The 25,497-nt window shown below is 41.5% G+C and overlaps 2 protein-coding genes across 12 annotated transcripts in view; one reads left to right on the forward strand and one right to left on the reverse strand.

Annotated features, from left to right (window-relative positions):
- SNAP23 (synaptosome associated protein 23) overlaps positions 1 to 9,692 on the forward strand; it is a 42,327-nt gene extending 32,635 nt beyond the window's left edge. For 8 of the 10 annotated variants that reach the window (XM_055098333.2, XM_055098329.2, XM_055098330.2 and 5 more), the window contains 3 exons: positions 4,878 to 5,036; positions 6,299 to 6,443; positions 8,041 to 9,692. In XM_055098333.2, the coding sequence (XP_054954308.2) occupies positions 4,878 to 5,036; positions 6,299 to 6,443; positions 8,041 to 8,106 (370 nt within the window). In that variant the 3' untranslated portion in view covers positions 8,107 to 9,692. The remainder of the gene's footprint in view (positions 1 to 4,877; positions 5,037 to 6,298; positions 6,444 to 8,040) is intronic. The other 2 variants (XM_003805600.5, XM_063596585.1) reach the window with 1 other exon arrangement.
- Positions 9,693 to 14,490: 4,798 nt separating this feature from the next.
- LRRC57 (leucine rich repeat containing 57) lies at positions 14,491 to 25,491 on the reverse strand. 2 transcript variants are annotated; one of them, XM_008973181.5, is made up of 6 exons: positions 25,397 to 25,491; positions 25,055 to 25,160; positions 24,810 to 24,948; positions 23,965 to 24,233; positions 21,775 to 21,960; positions 14,491 to 20,807 (listed from the first exon to the last, which is right to left on the reverse strand). In XM_008973181.5, the coding sequence occupies exons 2-6, from the start codon at positions 25,136 to 25,138 to the stop codon at positions 20,766 to 20,768; spliced, it is 720 nt and encodes a 239-aa protein (XP_008971429.1). In that variant the 5' UTR covers positions 25,139 to 25,160; positions 25,397 to 25,491; the 3' UTR covers positions 14,491 to 20,765. The 2 variants fall into 2 exon arrangements, with proteins under 2 accessions (XP_008971429.1, XP_054954300.1); XM_055098325.2 differs by lacking the exon at positions 25,397 to 25,491 and having other exon boundaries at positions 14,491 to 16,289; positions 25,055 to 25,154.
- Positions 25,492 to 25,497: the final 6 nt, after the last annotated feature.

Consider the following 25,497-nt stretch of genomic DNA (forward strand, 5'->3'; position numbering starts at 1 on the left):
AAACTACTCTTTCTTACTGTAGACTAAAACAACCTGGTCCTAGTAATCTTTCATGTCACGATATTCCAACTACATTCATCTACCTGTAGATCTCAAAGCTAAGAAATGGTAATGGACCAAAAAGTAAACATGCCAGTTGGTAATCCGTGCACTTACAGGCATGAACTGTTGACTAAAGGTCAGGTTGAAGTTGAAGCCAATGAATGAAAATATTTATCCAGTGATTTACAAAGCAGTTTTATGTCTGTTATCAACAGAACATTTTACAGCCCTGCTAAACATTAAGTATTGTTATTATCCTAGTTTTACGTACAAAGAAAGGGATGCTCTGACACTGAAGTTTGCTCAAGATTCTGTAGCTTCTGAATGACATGCCTAGGATTGGGATTTCATTATTTTACTCCAAATGCTGTTACTTTTTTGTTTTTTGTTTTTTGTTTGTTTGTTTGTTTTTAGATGGAGTCTCACTCTGTCCCTCAGGCTGGAGTACAGTGGCATGATCTCGGCTCACTGCAACCTCCGCCTTCCGAGTTCAAGTGATTCTCTTGCCTCAGCCTCCCAAGTAGCTAGGATTACAGGCACCTGCCACTGCGCCTGGCTAGTTTTTTGTATTTTTAGTAGAGACGGGGTTTCACCATCTTGGCCAGGCTGGTCTTGAACTCCTGACCTCACGATCCACCCACCTCGGCCTCCCAAAGTGCTGGGATTACAGGTGTGAGCCACCGCGCCTGGCTTTTTTTTGTTTTGTTTTAATCCTGACATGTCCCTTTGCTTCTTCCAGATTAATTATTTAGTGCTCCAATATATAGACTACTAGAGTCTATAATAGACTACCAGAGTAATCTAAAGTACTCCTCCTGGATCGCTAAATGTCCCACTGACCTTATATAAAACAACAACAAACGATTCCCAGGCTATACCCCATGTGTATTGGAGTAGAATCTTCAGAGTGCAGCCTACTATCTATGTGTTCTACAGCAGGGGCCCTCAACCCCCCCAGCCATGGACCACTATTGGTCCATGGCCTGTTAACAGAAACTGGTCCTCATAGCAGGAGGTGAGCATTATTGCCTGAGCTCTGCCTCCTCTCAGATCAGCAGTGGCAGTACATTCTCATAGGAGCAAGAACCCTATTGTGAACTGTGCATGTGAGAGATCTAGTTGTACACTCCTTATGAGAATCTAACTAATGCCTGATGATCTGAGGTGGAACAATTTCATCCCCAAAGCATCCCCTGGTCCCCATTCGTGGAAAAATAGTCTTCCATGAAACTGGTTCCCCAGTGCCAAAAAGGTTGGGGACTGCTGAGGTCGCTCTGATACTCAGTCAAGTTTGGAAGGTATTACTTTTAAAGCATCTAAGACCCTTTGGAAGGAAAGTAAATTAGTTTAAAAACATATTTCTATTTGTGAACATTTTTTATTTTATTAACTTAGATAAGCAGCTATCTGACAATGCCTTAAAAACAGGTTCCAACTTGGTGGAGGAAACTCCAGGGTGATGGCCAGTAACAGGGTCTTGAGCAACCAAAAGGCATTACCTAGAGTGGACATGCTGAATGAGACACACTGAACTGTCACACCACCTCTTCATAAACACGCAGAACATACTATAACTGCAAGAAAAACAAGTAGTTTTTTTTCCCATCCCATTTGAAGGTAAACATGCCAACACAATGCAAAGCTGTAAAAAAATTCAAAGTCAGCCGAGCGCGGTAGCTCACTTCTGTAATCCCAGCACTTTGGGAGGCTGAGGCAGGTGGATCACGAGGTCAGGAGATCGAGACCATCCTGGCTAACACGGTGAAACCCCGTCTCTACTAAAAATACAAAAAATTAGCTGGGCGTGGTGGCAGGCGCCTGTAGTCCCAGCTATTTGGGAGGCTGAGGCAGGAGAAGGGTGTGAACCCGGGAGGCGGAGCTTGCAGTGAGCTGAGATCGTGCCACTGCACTCCAGCCTGGGCGATACAGCGAGACTCCATCTCAAAAAAAAAAAAAAAAAAAATTTCAAAGTCAGCTTTTTGTGTCTTTTCCCCTTGTTACAGAAAGAATATCTTCAAAGATCCAGTCTTCTTTTTTTTTTTTTTTTTTTTTGAGACAGAGTCTCACTCTGTCACCAAGGCTGCAGTGCAGTGGCACGATCTGGGCTCACTGCAACCTCTGCCTCCCAGGTTCAAGTGATTTTTCTGCCTCTGCCTCCTGAGTTGCGGGGACTGCATTTGAGCGCCACCACACCCAGCTAAGTTTTGTATTTTTAGTAGAGACAGGGTTTCACCATGTTGGCCAGGCTGGTGTCGAACTCCTGACTTCGTGATCTGCCTGCCTCGGCCTCCCAAAGTGCTGGTATTACAGGTGTGAACCACCGCACCCGGCCAAGATCCAGTCATTTTAAAGACAGCAGAGTTTGATAACCAATCTGATTCTTTGTTTATAGACTATGCTTCAATTAAAAATCATTCACATGATCATTTTTAAACAATTCATTTGCATTTTATGCCCTTATATCTAATTGTGGAAAGAAGAATTCTCATAAGTGTAAAGAATTTTTTCAAATATTGCCTCTTAATCTTGGGAAGGAGGTTGGAATGCATATATATCCCTTAATAGACCAGAACCCAAGGTCATGTCCCAGTCCACTCCTCTTTTTGTGCTGTCAGAAACATAATATCTCATTAGTTACTTTGGAATTTCAACCTTCTCTCTTGCACCTGTTCCACAATCCGAAATTCTAATAAAAGCCCCACTTCTATTACTTCTGTTAATATTTGTGGTTATTAACTTTCTGATAAACTAATATATTGCTTTTGTTTTATTTACTAGCACTTACTCTGCTCTAGAATTTTGCCTGGGACCTTTCTTATTATTAACAAAGAAAGAATACATGTGAATATTTATTTTAAAAATATATATCCTACCTTGTTCCAAGAAAAATTTAACATGGCTTCTTAATAAATAAATGGGTTAATTAATAAAAACAGCATAGAAACATAATTATGATAACTTAAAGTGGTACCATGAAACACACTTGGAGAACTAGCTCTTCAGTGTTCATAAATTTGCCTTTGCAATGCCTCTCACAAAAAAAAATTAGTAGTATCCTTTCTGTAATGTTAATGATAAAGTCTAAGATTCAATTCTAGGTTTGCCGAAAATGAATCCTCACATGCCTATTAAGGAAGAAGTCACTTTTTTCATAAAATCTCTTCCCTACCTTTTTAATTTTTGCAATTTTAAAACTTCCTTATTAATGTAAAATGTAGAATAAATCAGAGACCAATATTTGAGCAACATACTATTTCGTTTTTGTTTATAGAAAAGTGAAAACTAAAATTGAATGAAAGCTTGACTTTAGCCAAATAATCAAGAAAAGTTTTGTGTCACTTTTCCGTAACAGCCATTTTTTTTTCCTGTAATAGCCACTTTTTCTTTCTTTTTAAGACACTTAGACTTATGATTTTTTTTTTTTTTTGAGATGGAGTGTCTCGCTCTGTTGCCCAGGCTGGAGTGCAGTGGTGTGATCTTGGCTCCTTGCAACCTCCGCCTCCTGGGTTCAAGCGATTCTCCTGCCTCAGCCTCCCCAGTAGCTGGGATTATAGGCACGTGCTGCCACACCCAGCTAATTTTTGTATTTTTAGTAAAGATGGGGTTTCACCATGTTGCCCAGGCTGGTCTTGAACTCCTGACCTCAGGTGATCCACCCACCTTGGCCTCCCAAAGTGCTGGGATTACCGGTGTGAGATACTGTGCCCGGCCTTGATCATTTTTTTAAAGAGGAAACTCTTAAATGAAAAACTCCTACACTACAGGATTTATGAATGACCGCTTGTGTGGTCAAGATACTTATTTGTCCGCTGATTGTCCAATTTGGAAATTATTCATGCCTTTCTTTCCTGATGGCTGGTTTGTTTGTAAGAAACCATTGTTTAAAATTTCATGGAAAATTCTAATAAAAACTGATTAGCTGGAACTACGCTGGTTCAAATTCAGTCTTCTTATTTTAAAATTTTATTTATTTATTTAAGATTAGGTCTCACTCTGTCACCCAGGCTGGAGTGCAGTGGCACTATCATGGCTCACTGCAGCCTCGACCTTCTGGGCTCAAGCAGTCCTCCCACCTCAGCCTCTCGAGTAGCTGGGACCACAGGCGTGTGCCACCACACCCAGCTAATGTTTGTATTTTTTTATAGAGATGGCATTTTGAGGCAGGGAGCAGTGGCTCACGAGCCTGTAGTCCCAGCACTTTGGGAGGCCGAGGTGGATGGATCACTTGAGGTCAGGAGTTTGAGAGATGGGTTTTTGCCGTGTTGCCCTGGCTGATCTTAAACTCCTGAGCTCAAGCGATCCACCCGCCTTGGCCTCCCAAAGTGCTGGGAGTACAGGCGTGAGCCACTGCACCCAGCGTCAGCCTTCTTATTCTGTCATCCCTTGTCAACCTCTGAGATGCCTTCAAGGAACCTCTTAAGGTATCCCAGAACACCTTTTCTAAGGGACCTTTTTTTAAGTAATGTGCATTAACCTCTTTTCTAGATAGTGCTGGATACACTTGGAAGAGAAAAGCAAAACGATAGTGCCAGAGGCTAAGGGAACCTGAAAAATCAAATAGTTGCCTTTTGCTACTTGTTAACAGCCTAGTGAAGATTTGGTAGAAGTAGTATTTGGACCTTTTTAAAATTTTTTTTAGTGTCAATGGGTTTACATAATTCATCTATTTCCTATTCCATATTGCCATGGAGCATAGTATAGATCATCTAGACTTAGCTGTATGCAGCTTTTCTACTAGAGTTATTAGTGTCATCCTCAAGGTAACAGGCACTAATAATTAGAACTCTCCGTCTTCTTTTTTTTGGTATCTCCCTACACTCCTGACTCTTATATAGAACAAAGAACTTTGAGTCTGGCAAGGCTTATAAGACAACATGGGGAGATGGTGGAGAAAACTCACCTTGCAATGTAGTATCTAAACAGCCAGGCCCGGTGACAAATGGTCAGCTTCAGCAACCAACAACAGGAGCAGCCAGTGGTGGATACATTAAACGGTATGCCAACTCCTCCTGATATTCCTGTACCTTTCTTAATGAATGGTTCACTTAGGAGATGAGTTTAGCAGTACATGACCCCTAACTAATAAAACAAATAAAAATTGTATTTATTCCATTTTTAAAATGCATTTAAAAATCTGCCCACTGACAAAATGTGGGGTTTTTTTGTTTGTTTGTTGTTTTGTTTTGAGACAGAGTCTTGCTGTGTTGCCCAGGCTGGAGTGCAGTGGCGTGATCTCAGTTCACTGCAACCTCTGCCTCCCAGGTTCAAGTTATTCTCCTGCCTCAGCCTTCCGAGTAGCTGGGACTACAGGCGTGCGCCACCACGCCCAGCTAATTTTTGTATTTTTAGTAGAGACAGGGTTTCACCATGTTGACCAGGCTGGTCTTGGACTCCTGACCTCAGGTGATCCACCTGCCTCGGCCTCCCAAAGTGCTGGGATTACAGGCATAAGCTACCACACCCGGCCAGACAAAATGTTGACTGTGGTGGTTGACCTTGGGTGATGGAATTAACTTTTCTTTATACTTTTCAGTACTTTCCAAATTATTGAACTAGACATATTTTACTTTTATATGTAGAAAAAATATGTTTTAAAATGTGTCATCTAGAACAAGGGTCAGCTAGATTCCTGTAAGAAGATCTGTAACGAGCCAGAGAGTTAATATTTCAGACTTTTCAGGCCATACAGTCCCTTGCAATTACTCAACTCTGTTGTAGGGTTAAAGCAGGCATAAACAATATGTAAACAAATGAGCACAGCTGTGTTTGAATAACACTTGATTTACAAAATCATATGGTGGCCAGATTTGGTCCTTGGGCCGTAGTTTTCCAACCTCTCTTTTAGGGCAGTGCTTCTTTAGATAGACTTAACTGTGCATTAGAACCACTTGAGGGGCTTATTAAACCGTAGGTTTCTGGGATGCACTTACAGTTTCTGATTGAGTAGGTCTGGAGTGGAGTGTGAGAATTAGCATGTTCTCATGTCTAACAGCTTCCCAGGTGATGCTGGGAATTACGCTTTGAGAAACACTGTTTCAGAGTTTCTTTCTTTTCTTACATTACTTTAAGACACTGTGCTCTCTTTGATGAGTCTCCCAGTTTTTATTATAGAATGTTTCCCAGGAATGGTAACCTATATTCTTTTGGATCTTATACTTGCTGAGAGTCATTTTGGTTACTTACTTTTGTGAAAAGTAAATCCAGACTTTATTTAAATTCAACAAAACCTATGGAATTAACTGTCTTCTTGTGATAGCATAACTAATGATGCCAGAGAAGATGAAATGGAAGAGAACCTGACTCAAGTGGGCAGTATCCTGGGAAATCTAAAAGACATGGCCCTGAACATAGGCAATGAGATTGATGCTCAAAATCCACAAATAAAACGAATCACAGACAAGGTAAAAGGTTTTTATTGCCACAAGAAAATGAGACACCCAGTTCAGTGTTTCAGTAATAGACATCTGTGCTAGATACTGTGGGGGACACGGTAGAATAAGCTCCTGTCCTCATAGGTCTTAATTCTGATGAGGTGGTGGTTCTAACACATAAAACAAGAGCCAAGTCCTCCCTGTCATGGCAGTTGGTGCATTTTGAAACCAGAGTTTTGGAATGTAGTAGTTTTACTTAAACCTTCACACATGAAGCTTAGTATCTACTTTAGCTTTTGAGTGTGTTTTTTTCTCTCCCAAATGAGTAAGTTTTATTTTGTTAACTAATTTTTTAATTGAGAATGGGGTCTTGCTCTGTCGCCTAGGGTAGTGTGGTGGTACAATCACAGCTCCCTGCAGCCTGCCTCCTAGGCTAAAGCGTTCCTCCCACATCAGCCTATTTTGTTAACTAAAAATAAATTAAGTTCCTGAATCCTCATCTCATGAAAGAGTCCGTAGGTGAAAATCTGTTCTGCAGAATAGTTCTTATGGAGTGGACACACGAAATAGAGTCATGTGAGTGAAAGAAAGTTGTGATTCTTTTTTTTCCCCCTTAACTTTACATGATATAAAGATAGTGAAAGCGAAATTGTTTTCAGTGTTTTGATGTGTCACATGTAAAGTCATACCTTGGCCAGCCGTGGTAGCTCACACCTGTAATCTCAACACTTTGAGAGGCGGAGGCAGGAGGATTGCTTGAGCTCAGGAGTTTGAGACCAGAGCAAGACCTCGACTCTACTAAAAAAATTTAAAAATTGACCAGGCATGGTGGCATGTGCCTATTGTCCCAGTTACTCGGGAGGCTGAGGCAGAAGGATTGCTTGAGTGTAGGAGTTGAAGGCTGCAGTGAGCTGTGATTGCACCATTGCATTCCAGCCTGGGCAACAGAGTGAGACCCTTTCTCAAAAAGAAAGGAAAAAAAGAAAGTCATACCTCATTAAAATCTCAGTGAACTTTAGGGTGAGTTTTTAAGCTTGGCTCTCTGTTAAATCACTTTTGATGGATTTAATTGAAACAGTGGTTCACAAGATGCTTTAAATGCTGCAGTCTGGGTTTAGGCTATATTTACCTGTCATTTTAATTCAGATGTTGGTGAGGATGGTAATAGATTCGTTTCAAAGATCTTTGGAAAGGTTATTTCAGTCTCTCCAGGTTAGACTTAGGGTGTCTGAATCCAGATGAGATTCTATGATTCAGTTCAGAGGACTCACACAAGGTCCAGATCTTTAACAGAGAAGAGCACTCTTTCATATTTCATTGCATCAAAAAATGCCATTGATTACAGGATGCATCCCAGTTTCAGGCATGTTAAACTATGAAAAAATGTGTTACAGAATTTATGAAATATTGGCAAGGTCTTATATGTTACACCTTTGTCATGTTTATATACCAGGGGTTTTCCAAATGAATTTCATATTCTGTTACTTCTTGCCCAACATGAGTTTTGTAATGTAACTTCACGTGGTTTCTTGGATTTTCTCGGTGTGTCAGTTACTCCAAGTGTAAAAAGTTTAATTTTTATTAGAGTTACTTACCTTGTAAAGCTGATATCTTTCTTGTTTTTCAGGCTGACACCAACAGAGATCGTATTGATATTGCCAATGCCAGAGCAAAGAAACTCATTGACAGCTAAAGCTACTGCTGTTCTTCTTTATCATTTATTCACTTCTGTAGCTCCTCCTTGAAAGTTATTACCTTTTCAGAGTTTAAGTTTTCGGTTCCACGCTCTTCTAATTGGGAGATAATATGGAAGAAGGGCCAGAGCAGTTACAGCCCTCCTTCTTTTTTGTTTTCTGTTGAGGGCCGACTGCTGCTCTGCCTTCCTTCTAGTATTTTCTTTCTCAATTCATACGCTTAGATTGGTTTTCATATGTCATGTTTAGTGTTTTCATCCTCCTCATATACTTCAGCAGGTTCTTTTGCTTTCAAGATTTGGAAGCATTGCCAAAGACAGCCATGAAGAAGGAAGCTGTAGAGGTGTTTTTTGTTGTTGTTTATTTTTGCTTTTGTGGTTGAGGGAAGGACAAGAGATAAGAGGTTGTTACCTCAGTAAAAACCTTCAGGCCACAAAGCAAAAAGTTGCATAGCCACAGCGAAGATCTAGTTGGATATAGTTTTTGATTTAAGTTGCAGTTATAGCCAATTTAGGCTAATGCTTGGTTTTGGAGCTTTTATACACAACGTTTTTGTTAGGCATCACAGTTTTGCAACCTCTGCTCCAAAGAGAAAAATAGAATGAGTTTTCTTTCTTTCTTTTTTTTTTTTCTGGAGTCAGAGTCTCGCTCTCTTGTCCAGGCTGGAGTGCAATAGCGCGATCTGGGCTCACTGCAACCTCCGCCTCCCTGGTTCAAGCAATTCTCCTGCCTTGCCTCCTGAGTAGCTGGGATTACAGGCGTGTGTCACCACGCTCGGCTAATTTTTGTATTTGTAGTAGAGACAGGGTTTCACCATGTCAAGCTGGTCTTGGACTCCTGACATCGTGATCCACCCGCGTTGGCCTCCCAAAGTACTGGGATTACAGGCGTGAGCCACTGTGCCCGGCTGAGTTTTCTTAAAGTGAGCTTAATTTCTGAACTCTTAGCGATTCATATATGTACATAAATCTGTGATCCCATTTCTTATTGCACCATTCAGGAACACTTTATATAAATGAGTGGCTTTTTATTTCATATTATTAGTAGTATCATGGTTCCATTACAGGCCTATTAACGTCATACATTGTCATTAGTCTTTGAAGAAAAAATATGTAAATATATATGTGTAACATGAGAATTTCTCTCTAAAGCAGGGCTTAAAATTTTTTGGAAAAGTTTGACAAAGTATACCACATGAATTCAGATTTACCTCAATGCTAAGAATTATGTTTAGTTAGGAAAAAGGAAAGTCATTTTGACCTCAGGTAGAAAAATAGATTGCTTTGAGTTTTATGTAGCTTTAGACTTTAAAAAGTTAGAATTTATTCTGTAACTAAAAATTATTTGAAAAAATTATGCCTCTGGTTTAATTATTGGTGATTATACACTGTCTTTCTCTTACCCTTGTGTATTGAACTATGTCCATAATCAAGTTCATGTGGATCCTGAAAAGTGTTATGAACATCTGATTGGTATTTGTCACATTTATTTTAAAATTAGCATCTGAACACTTCAAAGCTGTCAGTGTGTATTGGTTTCACCAATAACCACTGCTTGATCCTTACAATTAAATTTTTTAACTAACTAATGGTATTGTTCTTTCAAATAGGTAACATGTTTCTATGACTGTTATTTGGGGGAAAATAGTTTCATCAGCTCTCATTTAACAAATTAATAAAGCAAAGATCCATACATCAAGAAACACTACAGCAGGATGCTTGCTGCCTTTAGCATCTTTCCAGTATTTATTGAAAATATTGATGGGACTTAAACTTACCTTGCTAAAAATTTATTGTGAGGTTCATTTTAATCATTACTAGTCTTACTCACTTGAGCTTAAATACACTAGTGACTGGAAGGGTAATGGTTCTGTGTGAGAACTACAACTCACTGGAGAAGATACAGTTAATGTGGGAGCTTTCAAAGGCTAAAGAGGAAAATATTTAAATAAAGTGAGATGCAACTACACCCTCTGTAGTAGAAATGCTCCATGTCAAAATGAGTGGTTTGGCAGGGATGGTAAATATGTAAAGTAAGAAGGTGTAAAACGGAGGATTGTGCTTTACCTAAATGCCTTTCCTAAAACCATTTACCATAAAAAAAAATTTTAGCACTGTTCTGGATAAAGGAAATAGTTCTGAGAATACCAGCATGCTACACTCACAGTATGATTGGTTAGAAGCATGGGCTGAGGCATTATCTGAATTTTCACTCTAGCTGAAGTGACTGTAAGATCATTTCTGTGCCTTAATTTGTCTGTAAATGCAGATTAATACAAGCATACCTCAGATACTGAGGGTTCAGTTCTAGACCACTACCATAAAGCTAGTATTGCAATGAAGTGAGGCACATGAATTTTGGTTTCCCAGTGCATATAAAAGTTCTGTTTACACTATTCTGTAGTTTATTAAATGTGCAATAGCATTATGTCTTTAAAAAGCAATGTATATACCTTAATTTAAAATACTTTACCATGGGCCAGGTGCAGTGGCTCACGCCTGTAATCCTAGCACTTTGAGAGGCCAAGGCAGATGGATCACTTGAGGTCAGGAGTTTGAGACCAGCCTGGCCAACATGGTGAAACCACATCTCTACTAAACATACAATTAGCTGGGTGTGGTGGCATGTGCCTGTAATTCCTCTACTGAAGTCTCTTTTTTGTTTGTTTTGTTTTGTTTTTTTGAGAAGGAGTCTTGCTCTGTCATCCAGGCTGGAGTGCAGTGGCGTGATCTGGGCTCACTGCAACCTCCACCTCTCGGGTTCAAGCGATTCTCCTGCCTCAGCCTCCTGAGTAGCTGGGATTACAGGCAGGCACCACCGTGCCCAGCTAATTTTTGTATCTTTAGTAGAGACAGGGTTTCACCATGTTGGTCAGGCTGGTCTCGAACTCCTGACCTTGTGATCCACCCGCCTCAGCCTCCGAAAGTGCTGGGGTTACAGGCGTAAGCCACCACACCCGGCCTCCTCCACTGAAGTCTTCAAACGCCCAGTCATCCATGAGGGTTGGAATCAACTTCTTCCAAACCCGTGTTAATGTTGGTATCTTGACCTCCTTTCATGAATCATGAATGTCCTTAACGGCATCCTTTCCAGAGGGTTTTCAGTTTACTTTGCCCATATCCATGAGAGGAATCACTATGGCAGCTATACCTTTATGAAATTTATTTCTTAAGCAATAAGACTTGAAAGCTGAAATGACTCTTTGATCCAAGGGCTGTAGAATGGATATATTAGCAAGCATGAAAACAACACAACATTAATCTTGTACATCTTCATCAGAGCTCTTGGGTGACCATATGCTCTGATGCTCACTATCAATAAGCAGTAAGATTTTGAAAACAATACTTTTTTTTCTGAGCAGTACTTCTTAACAGTGGGTTTAAAATATTCAGTAAATCATGCTGTAAACAGATGTGTTATCATCCAGGTTTCATTGTTCCATTTATAGAGCACAGGTAGAGTAGACTTAGCATGATTCTTAAGGCCCCTATATTTTCAAAATGGTAAATGAGCAATGCCTTCAGCTTGAAGTCACCAGCTCTATTAGCCTCTAACAAGAGAGTCAGCCTGTCTTTTGAAACAAGCTAGGCATTGACTTCTCTCTAGCTATGGGAGTCCTAAATGGTGTCATTTTCCAATAGAAGGCAGTTTCATCTACATTGAAAAATCTATTGTTTACTGTAGCCACCATCATCATTATCTGGATAACTTGCTGCAGCTTCTCCATCAGCACTTGCTGCTTTATCTTACACTTTTATGTTAACAGATACAGCTTCTTCCCTTAAACCTCATGAACCAACCTTGGGTAACTTCCAACTTTTCTTCTGCAGCTTCCTCACCTCTCAGCCTTTATAGCATTGAAGGGAGTTAGGGCCTTGTGTTTACTGGAGTAGCACTTTTAACTTCCTTCAAGAACTTTTCCTTTGCATTCACCACTTGGTTAACCGGCGTAAGAGGCCTAGCCTTTAGCCTGTCTTGGCTTTTTTTTTTTTTTTTTTTTTTTTTTTGAGACAGAGTCTTGCTCTGTCGTCCAGGCTGGAGTACAATGGTGCGATCTCAGCTCACTGCAACCTCTCTCCCCCGAGTAGCTGGGACTGCAGGTGTGTGCCACCATGTCTGGCTAGTTTTTGTATTTTTAGTAGAGACAGGGTTTTGCCATGTTGGCGAGGCTGGTTCGAACTCCTGACCTCAGGTGATCCGCCCACCTCGGCCTCCCAAAGTGCAGGGATTACAGGTGTGAGCCAACGCGCCCGGCTATGACTCTTCTTTTCACTTGAACTTAAAGGCCATTGCAGGGCTATATATTGGCCTAATTTCAATATTCTGTCTCAGATTAGGGAGGCCCAAGGAGAGGAAAGTGATAAGGAATGGCTAGTTGTTGGAGCAGTCAGAACACACATTTCTCAATTAAGTCTGCCATCTTATGGCTTGGGCAAGAAGATGAGACCGTTTCTACAAAAAAATTTTAAAATTAGCCAGGTGTGGTGGTGCATATCTATAGTCCCAGCTACTCAGGAGGCTGAGATGGGATGATCGCTTGAGCCTAGGCGGTTGAGGCTGCAGCGAGCCATGATTGCGCCACTACACTCCAGCATGGGTGACAGAGCGAGACCCTGTCAAAAAAGTTTGCCATCTTATATTGGCATGGTTTGTGGCATCCCAAAACAGTTAAAATAGTACCATCGGTGATCACAGATCACCATAACATATCATAATAATGAAAAAGTTTGAAATATTGTGAGAATTTTCAAAATGTGAGACAAATAAAGTGAGCACATGCTGTTGGAAAGATGGCACTGATAGACTTGCTCGATGTAGGGTTGCTACAAACTGTCTATTTGTGAAAAAACTTAATGGAGTGCAGTAAAATGAGGTATGCCTATAATTCCTACATAGCATTGTATTGCATAGAGTGGTAACACAGGTAAAGCACTTAGAACAGTTCCTGGCTAATGTAAGAGCTTAATAAGCAATAGCTGCTATTCTCTCTAAAGTGGAGCTCTTTCTGGTCAAGCATCTCTGTGAATTTGATGAAAGACAACATAGCCTCTCCCCAGAGAAACAGGCACACAAATGCAAATCATGCATAAGTGAGGTCCATAAATGGAGGTCTTGAAAGCCCGTCCATGGAACCCAGGTTGAAACTTTCCCACAGCTTCTGCTATTGAGAAAAAAGAGGTGAGGCCATAGAAATTAGACTCCATCATGCATTAGAAATGGCTGTTCACTTAAAGCCCTTTCTGATTTTCTCCCATAACATTGTCTGGAAACTTGATTCACTTTTGAAAGGTAGTAAATGGTTAACACAAGCTCTGGAGTCTGACCACCTGGGATCAAATTTTGGTTCATTCATTTACTTCTAGTTGTGTGGCCTTGAGCATAATACTGACCTATAACTAAAGAGGTAAAAAATTGTATCCCCCACTGAGCTTGTTTTTTAACACTAAGCTCCCTCTTCAAGTTTCCAGTCTTATAACCATAATGATCTGTGTCCCCTATAGCCATGCCTATTTCTTTCCTTCAGTTTTAATTCATCTTTTGTTTCTATACTCTAAACCTTTCCATTTCATGTGTGGATTATGAGTCTGTCCTTAACTTAAACATCTATGGCCCAGACATCCTGAACTCAGTTGCACTTAGAATTAGCTTTTTAAAGACATACACTGTAGTCCCAGCTACTTGGGAGGCTGAGGCGGGAGGATCACTTGGGCTCAGGTGTTCAGGACCAGCCTGGGCAGCATAGTGAGATCCCATCTCTCTCTCTCTCTCTCTCTCTCTCTCTCTCTCTCTCTCTCTCTCTCTCTCTCTCACACACACACACACACACACACACGCACACATGGCCAAGAGGTATGTGAAAAAAATCTCAACACTGCTAATCATCATGGAAATGCAAATAAAACCTACAATGAGATGATCTCATTCCAGTTATCATGGCTATTATCAAAAGTGAGAAAATGCTGGCAAGGATGCTGAGAAAAGAGAACTAATTCCCACTTGGTGGCAATGTGAATGAGTGCAGCTACTATGGAAAACAAATATGGAGATCTCTCAGAAAACTAAAAATGGAATTACCATACTATCCAGCAATCATACTACTGGGTATTTATTGAAAGGAAAGGAAATCAATATATTAAAGGGATACCTGCACTCCCATGGTTATTGCAGCACTATTCATGATAGCAAAGATAATGGAATCAACCTAAGGGTCCATCAACAGATGAATGGATAAGGGAAATGTGTATATACACAGTGGAATACTATTCAGCCATAAAAAGAATGAAATCCTATTGTTTGCAGTGACATGAATACACTGGAGGTGTATCCAAGGAACTGGAGGTCATTGTGTTAAGTGAAATAATCCAGGCACAGAAAGACAAATATTGCATGTTCTTACTCATGTGAGCTAAAAAATTTATTTCATGGAGGTAGAGAGTAGAATGATAGTTACCAGAGGCTGGGTAGGGGGTGTACAGGGTGGGGCGATGAAGGAAGGTAGGTTAATGGGTAGATACAAACATACAGTTAGATAGAAGGAATAAGTTTTAATGCTTGATAGTATAGTACGGTGACTATACTTAATGTAAGTTTCAAAATGGCTAGAAGATTTGAAATGTTCCCAACACAAACAAATGATAAATGTTTGAGATAATGAATAACATAAATATCCTGACTTGATCATTATACATTCTATGCATGTCTCAGAATATCACAAGTACCCCATAAATATGAACAAATATATATCAAAAAAATAGTAAAGTGAAAAAGGAAAACAAAGTTGCTTATCTAAGTGCTGTTTTCTTTAGGTCACTCTTACCAAAACTTAAGGTTATCCCAATTACATTCCTAATCAGATTTTATTTCTCAGATTGATATTCAAGTTTCTCATCTAGTCATTTAAAAATTTATTTTTTCCATAAAGTAAAAGCAAGTTTATTAAAAAAGTAAAGGAATAAAAGAATGGCTACTCCATAGGCAGAGCAGCCTATTTTTTATTATTTTTTTGGAGCCACAATCTCACATTGTTGTCCAGGCTGGCCTCAAACTCCTAGGTTCAAGGGATCCTCCAGCCTCAGGCCTCCTCAATAGCTGGGACTATAGATGCCTGCCTCTGCCTGGCTCCATTTTTTTATCCTTTTAATGTAGTGTCCACTCCAAGCCTTCTATTTCTGTACAACTTGTAAAATTCTACTTTCATGCCTTATAGATGAGATAAATGGCATGATTTACTGAGTGCTTACTCTGTCATGGCCACTATGCTAAGTGCTTTTATATAGTTTTTTGCAACATACCTGAGAGGTAGGAGCTATTCCCTATATTTACAAGTGAGACGAAATTGCTCAAATTCATAAAGCTAATAAATGACGGACTCTGTATTCAAACCTGGATCTTTCTGACGCCAGGGCCCATAATTTTAATATACTACATTGCCTTCCAAACCAAGCTGTAAAAAAGTTGGGTGACTTGGGCCAGATGTGGTGGCTCACACCTGTAATCCCAGCACTTTGGGAGGTAAGGCAGGATTGCTTGAGCCCAGGAGTTTGGGGCCAGCCTGGGGAACACAGGAAGACCCCGTCTTTCTAAAAAATTAAAAATTAGCTGAGTGTGGTGGCAGATAACCTGTAGCTCCAGCTACTTAAGAGGCTGAGGTGGGAGGAGATAGCTTGAGCCCAGGAGATCAAGGCATTTGTGAGCTGTGATCATGCCACTGCACTTCAGCCTGGGCAATAGAGCAAGACCCTGTCTCAAAAAATACATATAGGCTGGGCGTGGTGGCTAACACCTGTAATCCCAGCACTATGGGAAGCCAAGGCAGGGGGATCACCTGAGGCCAGGAGTCTGAGATAAGCCTGGCTAACATAGTGAAACCCCATCTTTACTAAAAATACAAAAATTAGCTGGGCGTGGTGGTGGGCACCTGTAATCCCAGCTACTCAGGAGGCTGAGGCAGGAGAATTGCTAGAACTCAGGAGGTGGAGGTTGCAGTGACCCGAGATTGTGCCACTGCATTCCAACCTGGGCGAAACAGACAGCCTCTGTCTCCAAAAAAAAAAAAAAAAAAAAAAAAAAAGACTTAAAAGCCAGGCAGTGGCTCACACCTGTAATCTCAATACTTTGGGAGGCCAAGATGGGAGGATCACTTGAGTCCAGTTTAAGACTAGCCCAGGCAACACAGCAAGATCTGTTGCAAAAAAAGAAAAAAAAAAAAATTAGGTGACTTGGACTAGTGGCTAGATTCAAATCTGGGTCTTTAGACCACAAGCCGGTTTACTTGATTAGCTCATATTTAAATCTAAATCTTGTTTGCTGTAACTTTGGGCATATTACTGTATATAGCCCTTGCCCTCAAAGAGTTAGTCTATCATGAAAGATAAATATAGAATGTGAGAAGTGCTATAGTAACAGATGGGTGAGCAGTTAATTCGGCTTAGACGCAGGAAAGAGGCTTAGACATACAGAATGAGCATATTAATTAAGAGAGGGCAGGCTGGGCACGTTAGCTCACGCCTGTAATTCCCAGCATTTTGGGAGGCCAAGGCAGGTGGATCAACTGAGGTCAGGAGTTTGAGACCAGCCTGACCAACATGGTGAAACCCCGTCTCTACTAAAAATACAAAAATTAGCCAGGTGTGGTGGCACCTGCCTGTAATCCCAGCTACTCAGGAGGCTGAGGCAGGAGAATCACTTGAACCCGGGAGGCGGAGGTTGCAGTGAGCCAAGATTGCGCCATTGTACTCCAGCGTGGGCAAGAGTGAGCCTCTGGACCAAAAAAAAAAAAAAGGGCATTCCCAACTGAGTGAACAACACAGTTGGCCCTAAGTATCCATGGGTTCCACATCTGTGGATTCAACTGCAGATCAGAAATATTTGAGCGGGAAAATGCCTCAAATTTCTAAAAAACAAAACCTTAATTTAGCATGCATCAAATACTATGTTGAATCTATGCAAATGAAGTTATGTGTAGGCATATTAGGTATTATAAGTAATCTAGAGATAATTTAAAGTATCAGGAAGATACTATGTCATTTTGTATAAGGGACTTGAGCATCATGGACTTGGTATCCATGGAGGTATTGAAACCAATCCTCCATGGACACTGAGGGACAAGCTGTATAAAGGAGGTCAGAAAAGACTGCACTGTGGGTTTAGAGAGAATAATCTGATATGGGTGGGCAGGCAAATGAGAGTGAAGAAAGGGCAATAAGTCTAGGCCCAAATTGTGAAGGGTGGTAGTTGTAGATTCTGATAAGAGTATGGATTAAACTCCAATTAATAATTAAATGGGAACATTTAAATTGTTAAATGTATAAGTTCTGGCCAGGCGTGGTGGCTCACGCCTGTAATCCCAGCCCTTTGGGAGACCAAGGCGGGTGGATCACCTGAGGTCAGGAGTTCGAGACTAGCCTGGCCAACATGGTGAAACCCCATCTCTACTAAAATACAAAAAATTAGCAGGGCGTGGTGGCGTGCGCCTGTAGTACCAGCTACTCAGGAGGCTGAGGCAGGAGAATTGCTTGAACCTGGGAGGCAGAGGTTGCAATGAGCTGAGATCGCACCACTGCACTCCAGCCTGGGTGAAAGAGTGACACTCCGTCTCAAAAAAAAAAAAAAAAATGTATAAGTTCTGATTTATTAGATGAGAAGTACTGATAAAACACAGAAATGTTAATTGTTCAGTAGATCAATAAGATTAATAAACATTAAAATTTAGAAAAAACAAAACTCCTAAACTGATATGGATAAACTAGTACCCCTTTCAAAGTGAGAAATAGAAAATGACATATGGGAGGCTGGGTGTGTTGGCTCCCACCTGTAATCCCAGCACTTTGGGAGGCTGAGGTGGGTGGATCACCTGAAGCCAGGAGTTCAAGACCAGTCTGGCCAACACGGTGAAACCCTGTCTCTACTAAAAATACAAAAATGAGCTGGGTGTGGTGGTGCCTGCCTGTAATCCCAATTACTCAGGAGAATGAGGCACAAGAATCAGTTGAACCTGGTAGGTGGAGGTTGCAGTGAGCCAAGATAGTGCTACTGCGCTCCAGTCTGGAATGAAATTCTGTCTCAAAAAAGAAAGTAACATATGGGAAAAAGAGAACACCTAGACCAGATTTACGTCAGAAAGATTTTGTCGTGGAGGTTAAATAGTAGGTTTGTGTGATCTCTTGACTTAATGGATAAGCTAGGTTTAACCATTATTGAGAACTGTTGATATATAGTTAGTAATAGCTTTGTGACTAAGATAAAATCAGAAAATGACCAAAATGGTAGCTTTCTAAATGTTGATGTTAGTGGTAGTCTGAAATCCTCTACCTTTGTACCTTCAGATTCTTTTTTTTTTTTTTTTTTTTGAGATGGAGTCTGGCTCTGTCACCCAGGCTGGAGTGCAGTGGCAAGATCTCCACTCACTGCAAGCTCCGCCTCCTGGGTTCACGCCATTCTCCTGCCTCAGCCTCCCATGTAGCTGAGACTACAGGCGCCCGCCACTACGCCTGGCTAATTTTTTGTATTTTTAGTAGTGACAGGGTTTCACCGTGTTAGCCAGGATGGTCTCGATCTCCTGACCTCGTGATCTGCCCGCCTCGGCCTCCCAAAGTGCTGGGATTACAGGCGTGAGCCACCGTGCCCAGCCTTTTTTTTTTTTTTGAGACACAGTCTCACTCTATTGCCCAGGCTGGAGTTCAATGGCACCCTCACTGCAAGCTCCGCCTCCCGGTTTCAAGCAATTCTCCTGCCTCAGCCTCCTGAGTATCTGGGATTACAGGCACGTGCCACCACACCCAGCTAATTTTTGTATTTTTAGTAGAGATGGGGTATCACCACATTGGTCAGGCTGGTCTTGAACTCCTGACCTCGTGATCCACCCACCTCAGCCTCCCAAAGTGCTGGGATTACAGGCGTGAGCCACCGCGCCCAACCTCAGATTCTCTTAATAAGCATAGTTCTAGTATCACAAAATGTTTATGTCACATGAAGGCATTTCACTACTCATACAATCTGAACATAAGCATGAAACATGTCTTCCTAATCTATTTGTAGGTTAAAGTTCTCCTGTCCTCCTCCTTTAAAGGATTAACCTTGCTTCCAGCCAAAGTTCATTAAAAAATTCTTTATTTAGTATATTCTGTCACTCAGAGAGTAAGCTTGATAAACATAGGTTGTTTTAAAATATTATAGTAATGGTTTATTGATAGGTAATTTGGTTAGTAGAGTTATAAATACAAAAAGGGAAATGTTACCAGAAATAAGACATTATTTCTAACAAATCTTCAAGAAAATCTTGACTTCAAGATAAAGTCCCTTTTATCTTACAAGTGTTGCATATACAGTTTTGGCTCTTCAGAGCCCTCTACCAATAAGGCACCTGCAATAGTAAATAATTTGCTACCGCAGCCTTAGAGAGCAGTTCTTAGAGGTCTGCTGGTGCTTCTCTTGACAAAGCACACTTTTTTTTTGTTTCCCCCGAGACAGAGTCTTGCTCTGTTGCCCAGAGTCAGAGTGCAATGGCATGATCTCGGCTCACTGCAACCTCTGCCTCCTGGGTTCAAGCAATTCTCCTGCCTCAGCCTCCCAAGTAGCTGGGATTACAGGTACCCACCACCACGCCCAGCTAATTTTTGTATTTTCAGTAGAGACAGGGTTTCACCATGTTGGCCAGGCTGGTCTCGAACTCCTAACCTCGTGATCTGCCTGCCTTGGCCTCCCAATGTGCTGGGATTACAGGCGTGAGTCGCCGTGCCCAGCCAACAAAGCGTACTTTAAAAAAAAAAAAATTATTTTTTATTTTTTTAATTTGAGACAGAGTCTCACTCTGTCACCCACGCTGGAGTACAGTGGCATAATCTCGGCTCACTGCAACCTCCACCTCCTGGGTTCAAGCGATTCACCTGCCTCAGCCTCCCAAGTAGCTGGGATTATAAGCATGCACCAACACACCCAGCTAATTTTTGTATTTTTAGTAGAGACAGGGTTTCCTCATGTTGGCCACGCTAGTCTTGAACTCCTGGCCTCAAGTGAGCCACCCGCCTTGGCCTCCCAAAGTGCTGGGATTATAGGCATGAGCCACCATGCCCAGGCCAAAGTGCACTTTTAATCAAGACAAACAGTCACACATTTATGTACATCCTAAAGTCCTAGTATAAAAACTGCGACTGAACTGATGGACTAGAATAAAAATAATAAATCCTTAGATCCATGCCAGCCTCTCACAAATTATCTGAATTTCATAAAAATATGAAGTGTTAACACAGAGATGGAATGGCAACAGACTTTATGAAAGCTCACACAGTGAAACTAAACAAAATCTCAAGCTGTGGTGTGCAGCTATTCTGTTACCAGGCAGCACCCCCTCACCATATAAATAGCAGCTAGCTACTGGTTTCTTAAAGCCAAACTAATGATGGTTTTGAAGAGAACCTTGTCTATTGCCCTACTCATGACTCAAAACGGAAGACTTTTCCTGTCTCCTGATCCTTTTTCTTTTAGCTTATTTGAGAAGAGCCCTGAAATGAGAAAAGATCATTGAGTGAAATATAATCTCCTGAAGTATCATCTCCTTACTGTAGATACCCCTAACAACAACAGGAGGCTTTGACTCAGCCACATTCCAACAGAGGTTCTAAGTCAGTATCCTGTAAGGTTTCCATAGTCCTGGAGAACTTCACGCAAACTTCTTCTTGGTGGCTGTGAACCTCTCCATGTACTAAAAAACATGAAAGAATACATAAGGGGTATTTTGGCATGAATAAATAAATATAAGCCTAACTATTTTTTTTTTTCATTTTGGTTTTTATTGCATGTGGTTTTTCATTTCCTACAAAATATAACTGCTGTAAATGCAAAATGAATTACATAGTTTTGGCCAGGTGCAGAGGCTCACACTTGCAATCTCAACACTTTGGGAGGCCAAGGTAGGTGGATCGCTTGAGCCTAGGAGTTTCAGACCAGCCTGAGCAATCTACCAAAAATAGAAAAATGAGGCATGGTAGCGCCTGTAGTCTCAGCTAATCAGGAGGTTGAGATGGGAGGATCACTTGAGCTGAGATCCTGCCACTGCACTCCAGCCAGGTGACAGAGCGAGACCTTGCCTCCAAAAAAAATAAATAAATAAAGCACATAGGGCCGGGCGCGGTGGCTTACACCTGTAATCCCAGCACCTTGGGAGGCTGCGGCGGGCAGATCACTTCAGCCCAGGAGTTTGAGACCAGCTTGGCGAACAAGGCAAAACCCCATCTCTGCAAAAATTAGCAAGGCATACTGGCACACGACTGTGATCCCAGCTACTAGGGGGGCTGAGGGATGAGAATCGCTTGAGCCCAGGAGGTGAAGGCTGCGCCAGTGAGCTGAGATTGCGCCACTGCACTCCAGCCTGGGCGACAGAGTGAGACCCTGTCTCTCACACACACACACATACACACACACACACACTATATATATATATATATATATATCAAAAGACAAAGATGAAGACAAAGATGCTTTACAATAAGCTGTCTATAGAGAAAAAGTCATCTTGGTACAATACCATTCAGCCAATGCTTTGAATCTACTTCCAAAATGGGGAAAAACAAATCCTGTTGACATGAGCTTTTTAAACATTTCTGTGGATTACTTCACCACTGTCTTCTCTGGGGTAGTGACTAGAAATGCAGAAGTACATTAATTCATACCTTATCATAGCCTTCCAGTTCTCGAAGTTTCTTTATTTCAAAAAGATTGCCTTCCACAGCAAGCAGACAGATCTGGGAATCACTGAGGATGCTCTGGGGAAGCATGCTGAGCTCAAGACAATTCTCTTCCAGGCGAAGAATTTTAAGGCGTGGACAGCAAGATATCTTCACTGAGATCTGAGATATCTATTGAAAAACCACAAAAGAATAACAGGAAAAAGTATAAGCACTATACTGGTTACTTTTAGTACATTGAAACAAAACAAAAATCTTTACTTGACTATTTGTTCTAGTTTTCCCCTCTTTTACCACCTCCATTTTCTCACTGCCTACTCACTGCAGAAGCCTCTGTTATCTAGCTTCTGTTACTACGCCCCCACTTAAAAAAAATTCTTTTATGAAGGTCACCCGTGGCTTTTTGGGAACAAAATTTTCTGATGATAAAAGCACTGTATGTTCATTATAGAAAATTTGAGAATCACAGGTTTAAAGAAAAAAGTTTACCTGGAATCCACCACCCAGAAATAACCACCATAAACATTTTGGTACATTTACTGCCAATGTTTTATGTGTACATAGATACTGACCACTTTACTACCAAATTCAAGGATCCATTGTCCTCAGTCCCTATTGCATTTAACTGTACTATCTATCCCTTCCTTAAAACCCCTTATTTTTGTCCTTTTTGGTTTTTCTTCCTATCTTTTGGATTATTCCTTACTTCTCTTGTTTTTATGGGCATTTTTCAAGTAGCTGTCCCTAATACTTCATATGTCATCTTCTCTCTAAACTTTTTCTAGAAAGCTCATTCATTAAAGTCCATCACTTTTGTTATGACCTCAAGATCTGTATCTATACTCTTACCTCTATTCTGCTCCCATGTTTCCAACTTTCAGTAAGATATTTCCATTTACAAGATTCACCACAGACAACTCAGCATGTCCATTCTCAATAGCACTACTGTTCCTTTAGGCCCTCAAGCTCAATACCAAGCAATTGTCTTTGACTCACCCCTTTTGCCATTTAAATACTAAAAGTCACCAAATTATTTGATTCTGCCCAGTATCATCTCAGATCATCACTTATTAGAAATCATGGGAACTTTAATAAGTTCAATAACTAGCAATGCAAGTTCTCAGACCTCATCCCAGACCTACTGGATCAGACACACTGAGGGTAGGGGGCTAGTGATCTCTTTAAACAAGCTTTTCTGGTTAATTCTGATGCATACTAAACTTAGAGAACCACTGAATAAAGGTACTGGCAGAGGTGAATGTGGAGCAAATCCTCAACTAATACTTGCTGCTTAATTGATTCAGTTTTTTTTTTTTCCCCCAAGAAGCTCTACAACATACAAGAATATCCACTTAAGGTAAAAAAACATGAGGCCAATTCCTCAAAGACAGACTGAATTTCATCATGATGTAAAATCACTACAATCTAGAAAAGTAATAACCACATGCAGCTTCTGGCTACTTTAATGGACCATGCAGATCTAGAAATACAGACACTAGAAAACTAAAGGCCATCCAGTCTCACAGTGTTTAATATTTCATCACTTGTGCCTTCATGCCTAGACAAGAATCTTTGGATTGGTTTTCCAGACAAATAAATATTAATTGAAAAGCTTCCAAAGTAATGGAAACAAATTCCAAATATTATAATTAAAGCTGTACAACAGTGAAATGGGCTATCTGCAGAAAGCCTATCACTTAATATTCTTCAGCAAAAGGAGACACACTTTGTAACAAAGATGTCAAAACCCCACACAAAAGGAAAAACAAAACTGAATTACCTCTGACGCCCGACTCTGAGAACCTCAGTTTAGGCCTCATTTCCACATTATATCCCTGACATAGCTCCTGGCTAGCTGGTTAGGGTCATATATTTGAGGAGGATCTGAAGAATTCTTCAAGATTTGTGAGACAGTAGTTTAACTTTTGAAATGATCTCTCCCTGTTACCTACCCCACCCTCCCCAAAACACCTACACAACTAACACATCCAGTGTCTCAACTAATTCCATGGCACTTTGGGCCTTGAAATTAGTTCAGCCTATAGAAGAAACCTCTCATTTAGCCTCTGATACTTAGCTCTATGATGGCAGTTTAGGAAACAAGAGGTTAACAGGTATCAGGAGACCTTAAAGCCACACATATGCTGTAGGAAAAAAAACCTTAAAGCTCTAGACCTGATTCTGGTTGAGGTTGAGTTCGATGACTTGCAGCTCTCCCACTGAGTCAGGTATACTTCGAATCTGGTTCTTAGAGAGATCCATCACATCTAGGTGCCGTAGGCTACAAAGTTGGGGAGGTAATGCTCCCAGTTGGTTCCCAGAGAGGCTCAGGGTCTTGAGGGCAGAGAGTTGCCCAAAGGTAGACGGCAGCTCTCTAAGGTGATTGTTGTTTAGGCTTAGCGTCTCTAGTTTTTTCAGATTGCATATCTCATCAGGCAGAACAGCTGGCAAAGAAAAATTTTTTTAAAACCTGAATCTGATAGAGCTGAAAACAACTTTGATGAAGTTTATAAAGACTATATGGCAGCCTGCTTCGCCTCTTGTTAATATATGTAAAACTCCCACATGTGCCATTTTTAGATATTGCATTTTACCAACATAGTCTTTAGAAGGTGAGGGTGCCATCAAAATGCCGGAGAGCATTTGTGTGTATAATGGGCTCCTTTTGTAAAGGGGCCCAAGGCACAATCCGACAGCAATTTTGTGATATTAGGAAGATCCTCCCCTTCTCATCCATCCCCCATTCCAAGTTAGGTAGCTTTGTTTACATTACATCCCCAAAATGTTCTTCTCTTTCAAGTCCAAATTAACCCAGTAACAATCATTATAACACCCAATCATTATAAGGCTTATTTTAGATGTAATTACAAGAAGTAGAAAGAAGGCTTCAAGGATTCCGGCATTCGCAACTTGAGCCCTCCTGCACGGTTTCATAACAAAAACAAAAATCAGCTTGTAAGAGAAAACCACCCCTGGTAACAGCTGATCACTAGCAAAAGCCTCCCTGGCAAGAGCCATACTCAGTTTGTTGTTGTTCAGGGAGAGGCTCTTCAGCAGAGTGAACTTTCCTATCAGCAAAGGCGGTAGGCTTTCGATCTTGTTGTTAGACAAGTCGATTGTCCTGAGATTGCTCGTCAGCTTCTGCAAGTCTGCGGGGAACTGGAGAAAGGAGTTCACAGCGTGGGGAATCCCGCACCGACTAAGTTCGCCGCCCCCGCCGTCCCTCTCCCTTTAAGTTCCCTGGTCGTGTCCCTCCCAGTCTCACCTCGGTCAGCCCTCGGTCCTTAAGCTGAAAGACACCAGTTTTCTGCGCCGTTTCCACATGAGCGCGGAGCGCACTGTTTCCCATCCTAGCGCCGCGGCTCAGGTCCCTACGGGAAGGAAGCGCTGCTGTCACCGCCCAGTCCACCCGGTCGGCCTCCCGGCTGGGGCTCCTGCCCCAGCTCTCAACTCCCGCCGATCCCTGGCTCCTGGGGCCCGACCCAAGAGCGACAAGGAAGAAACGGAAGAACACACAGCCCGACCACCAAGCCCTGCCGCCTTTGCAGCTCTGCGGAGGCCAGGCGCCTCTGGGAGCCTACGGAAGATCAGGGAGCCCCGGACTCGCCTCCCACCGCTCAGCTGCCGAAAGGCTCCGCAGGTGAAGACCCAGGACCCGCAGTAGCCGGGATGCGCTCCCCGGCTTAGTCCCGGGCGGGAACGCCCTGT

The sequence above is a fragment of the Pan paniscus genome, chromosome 16 (genome assembly GCF_029289425.2).
Source record: "Pan paniscus chromosome 16, NHGRI_mPanPan1-v2.0_pri, whole genome shotgun sequence".
NCBI classification, from domain to species: Eukaryota; Metazoa; Chordata; class Mammalia; order Primates; family Hominidae; genus Pan; species Pan paniscus.

What these genes read in the sequence shown, in the direction of transcription:
- LRRC57 (XM_008973181.5), bottom strand. Translation starts at nt 25,138, where the DNA reads ATGGGAAACAGTGCGCTCCGCGCTCATGTGGAAACGGCGCAGAAAACT. An exon ending in AGGACCGAGGGCTGACCGAG is followed by an intron (nt 24,949 to 25,054) that starts GTGAGACTGGGA and finishes TCCTTTCTCCAG; the next exon opens with TTCCCCGCAGACTTGCAGAA. An exon ending in AACTGGAAGGCTATGATAAG is followed by an intron (nt 20,808 to 21,774) that starts GTATGAATTAAT and finishes CATGTTTTTTAG; the next exon opens with TACATGGAGAGGTTCACAGC.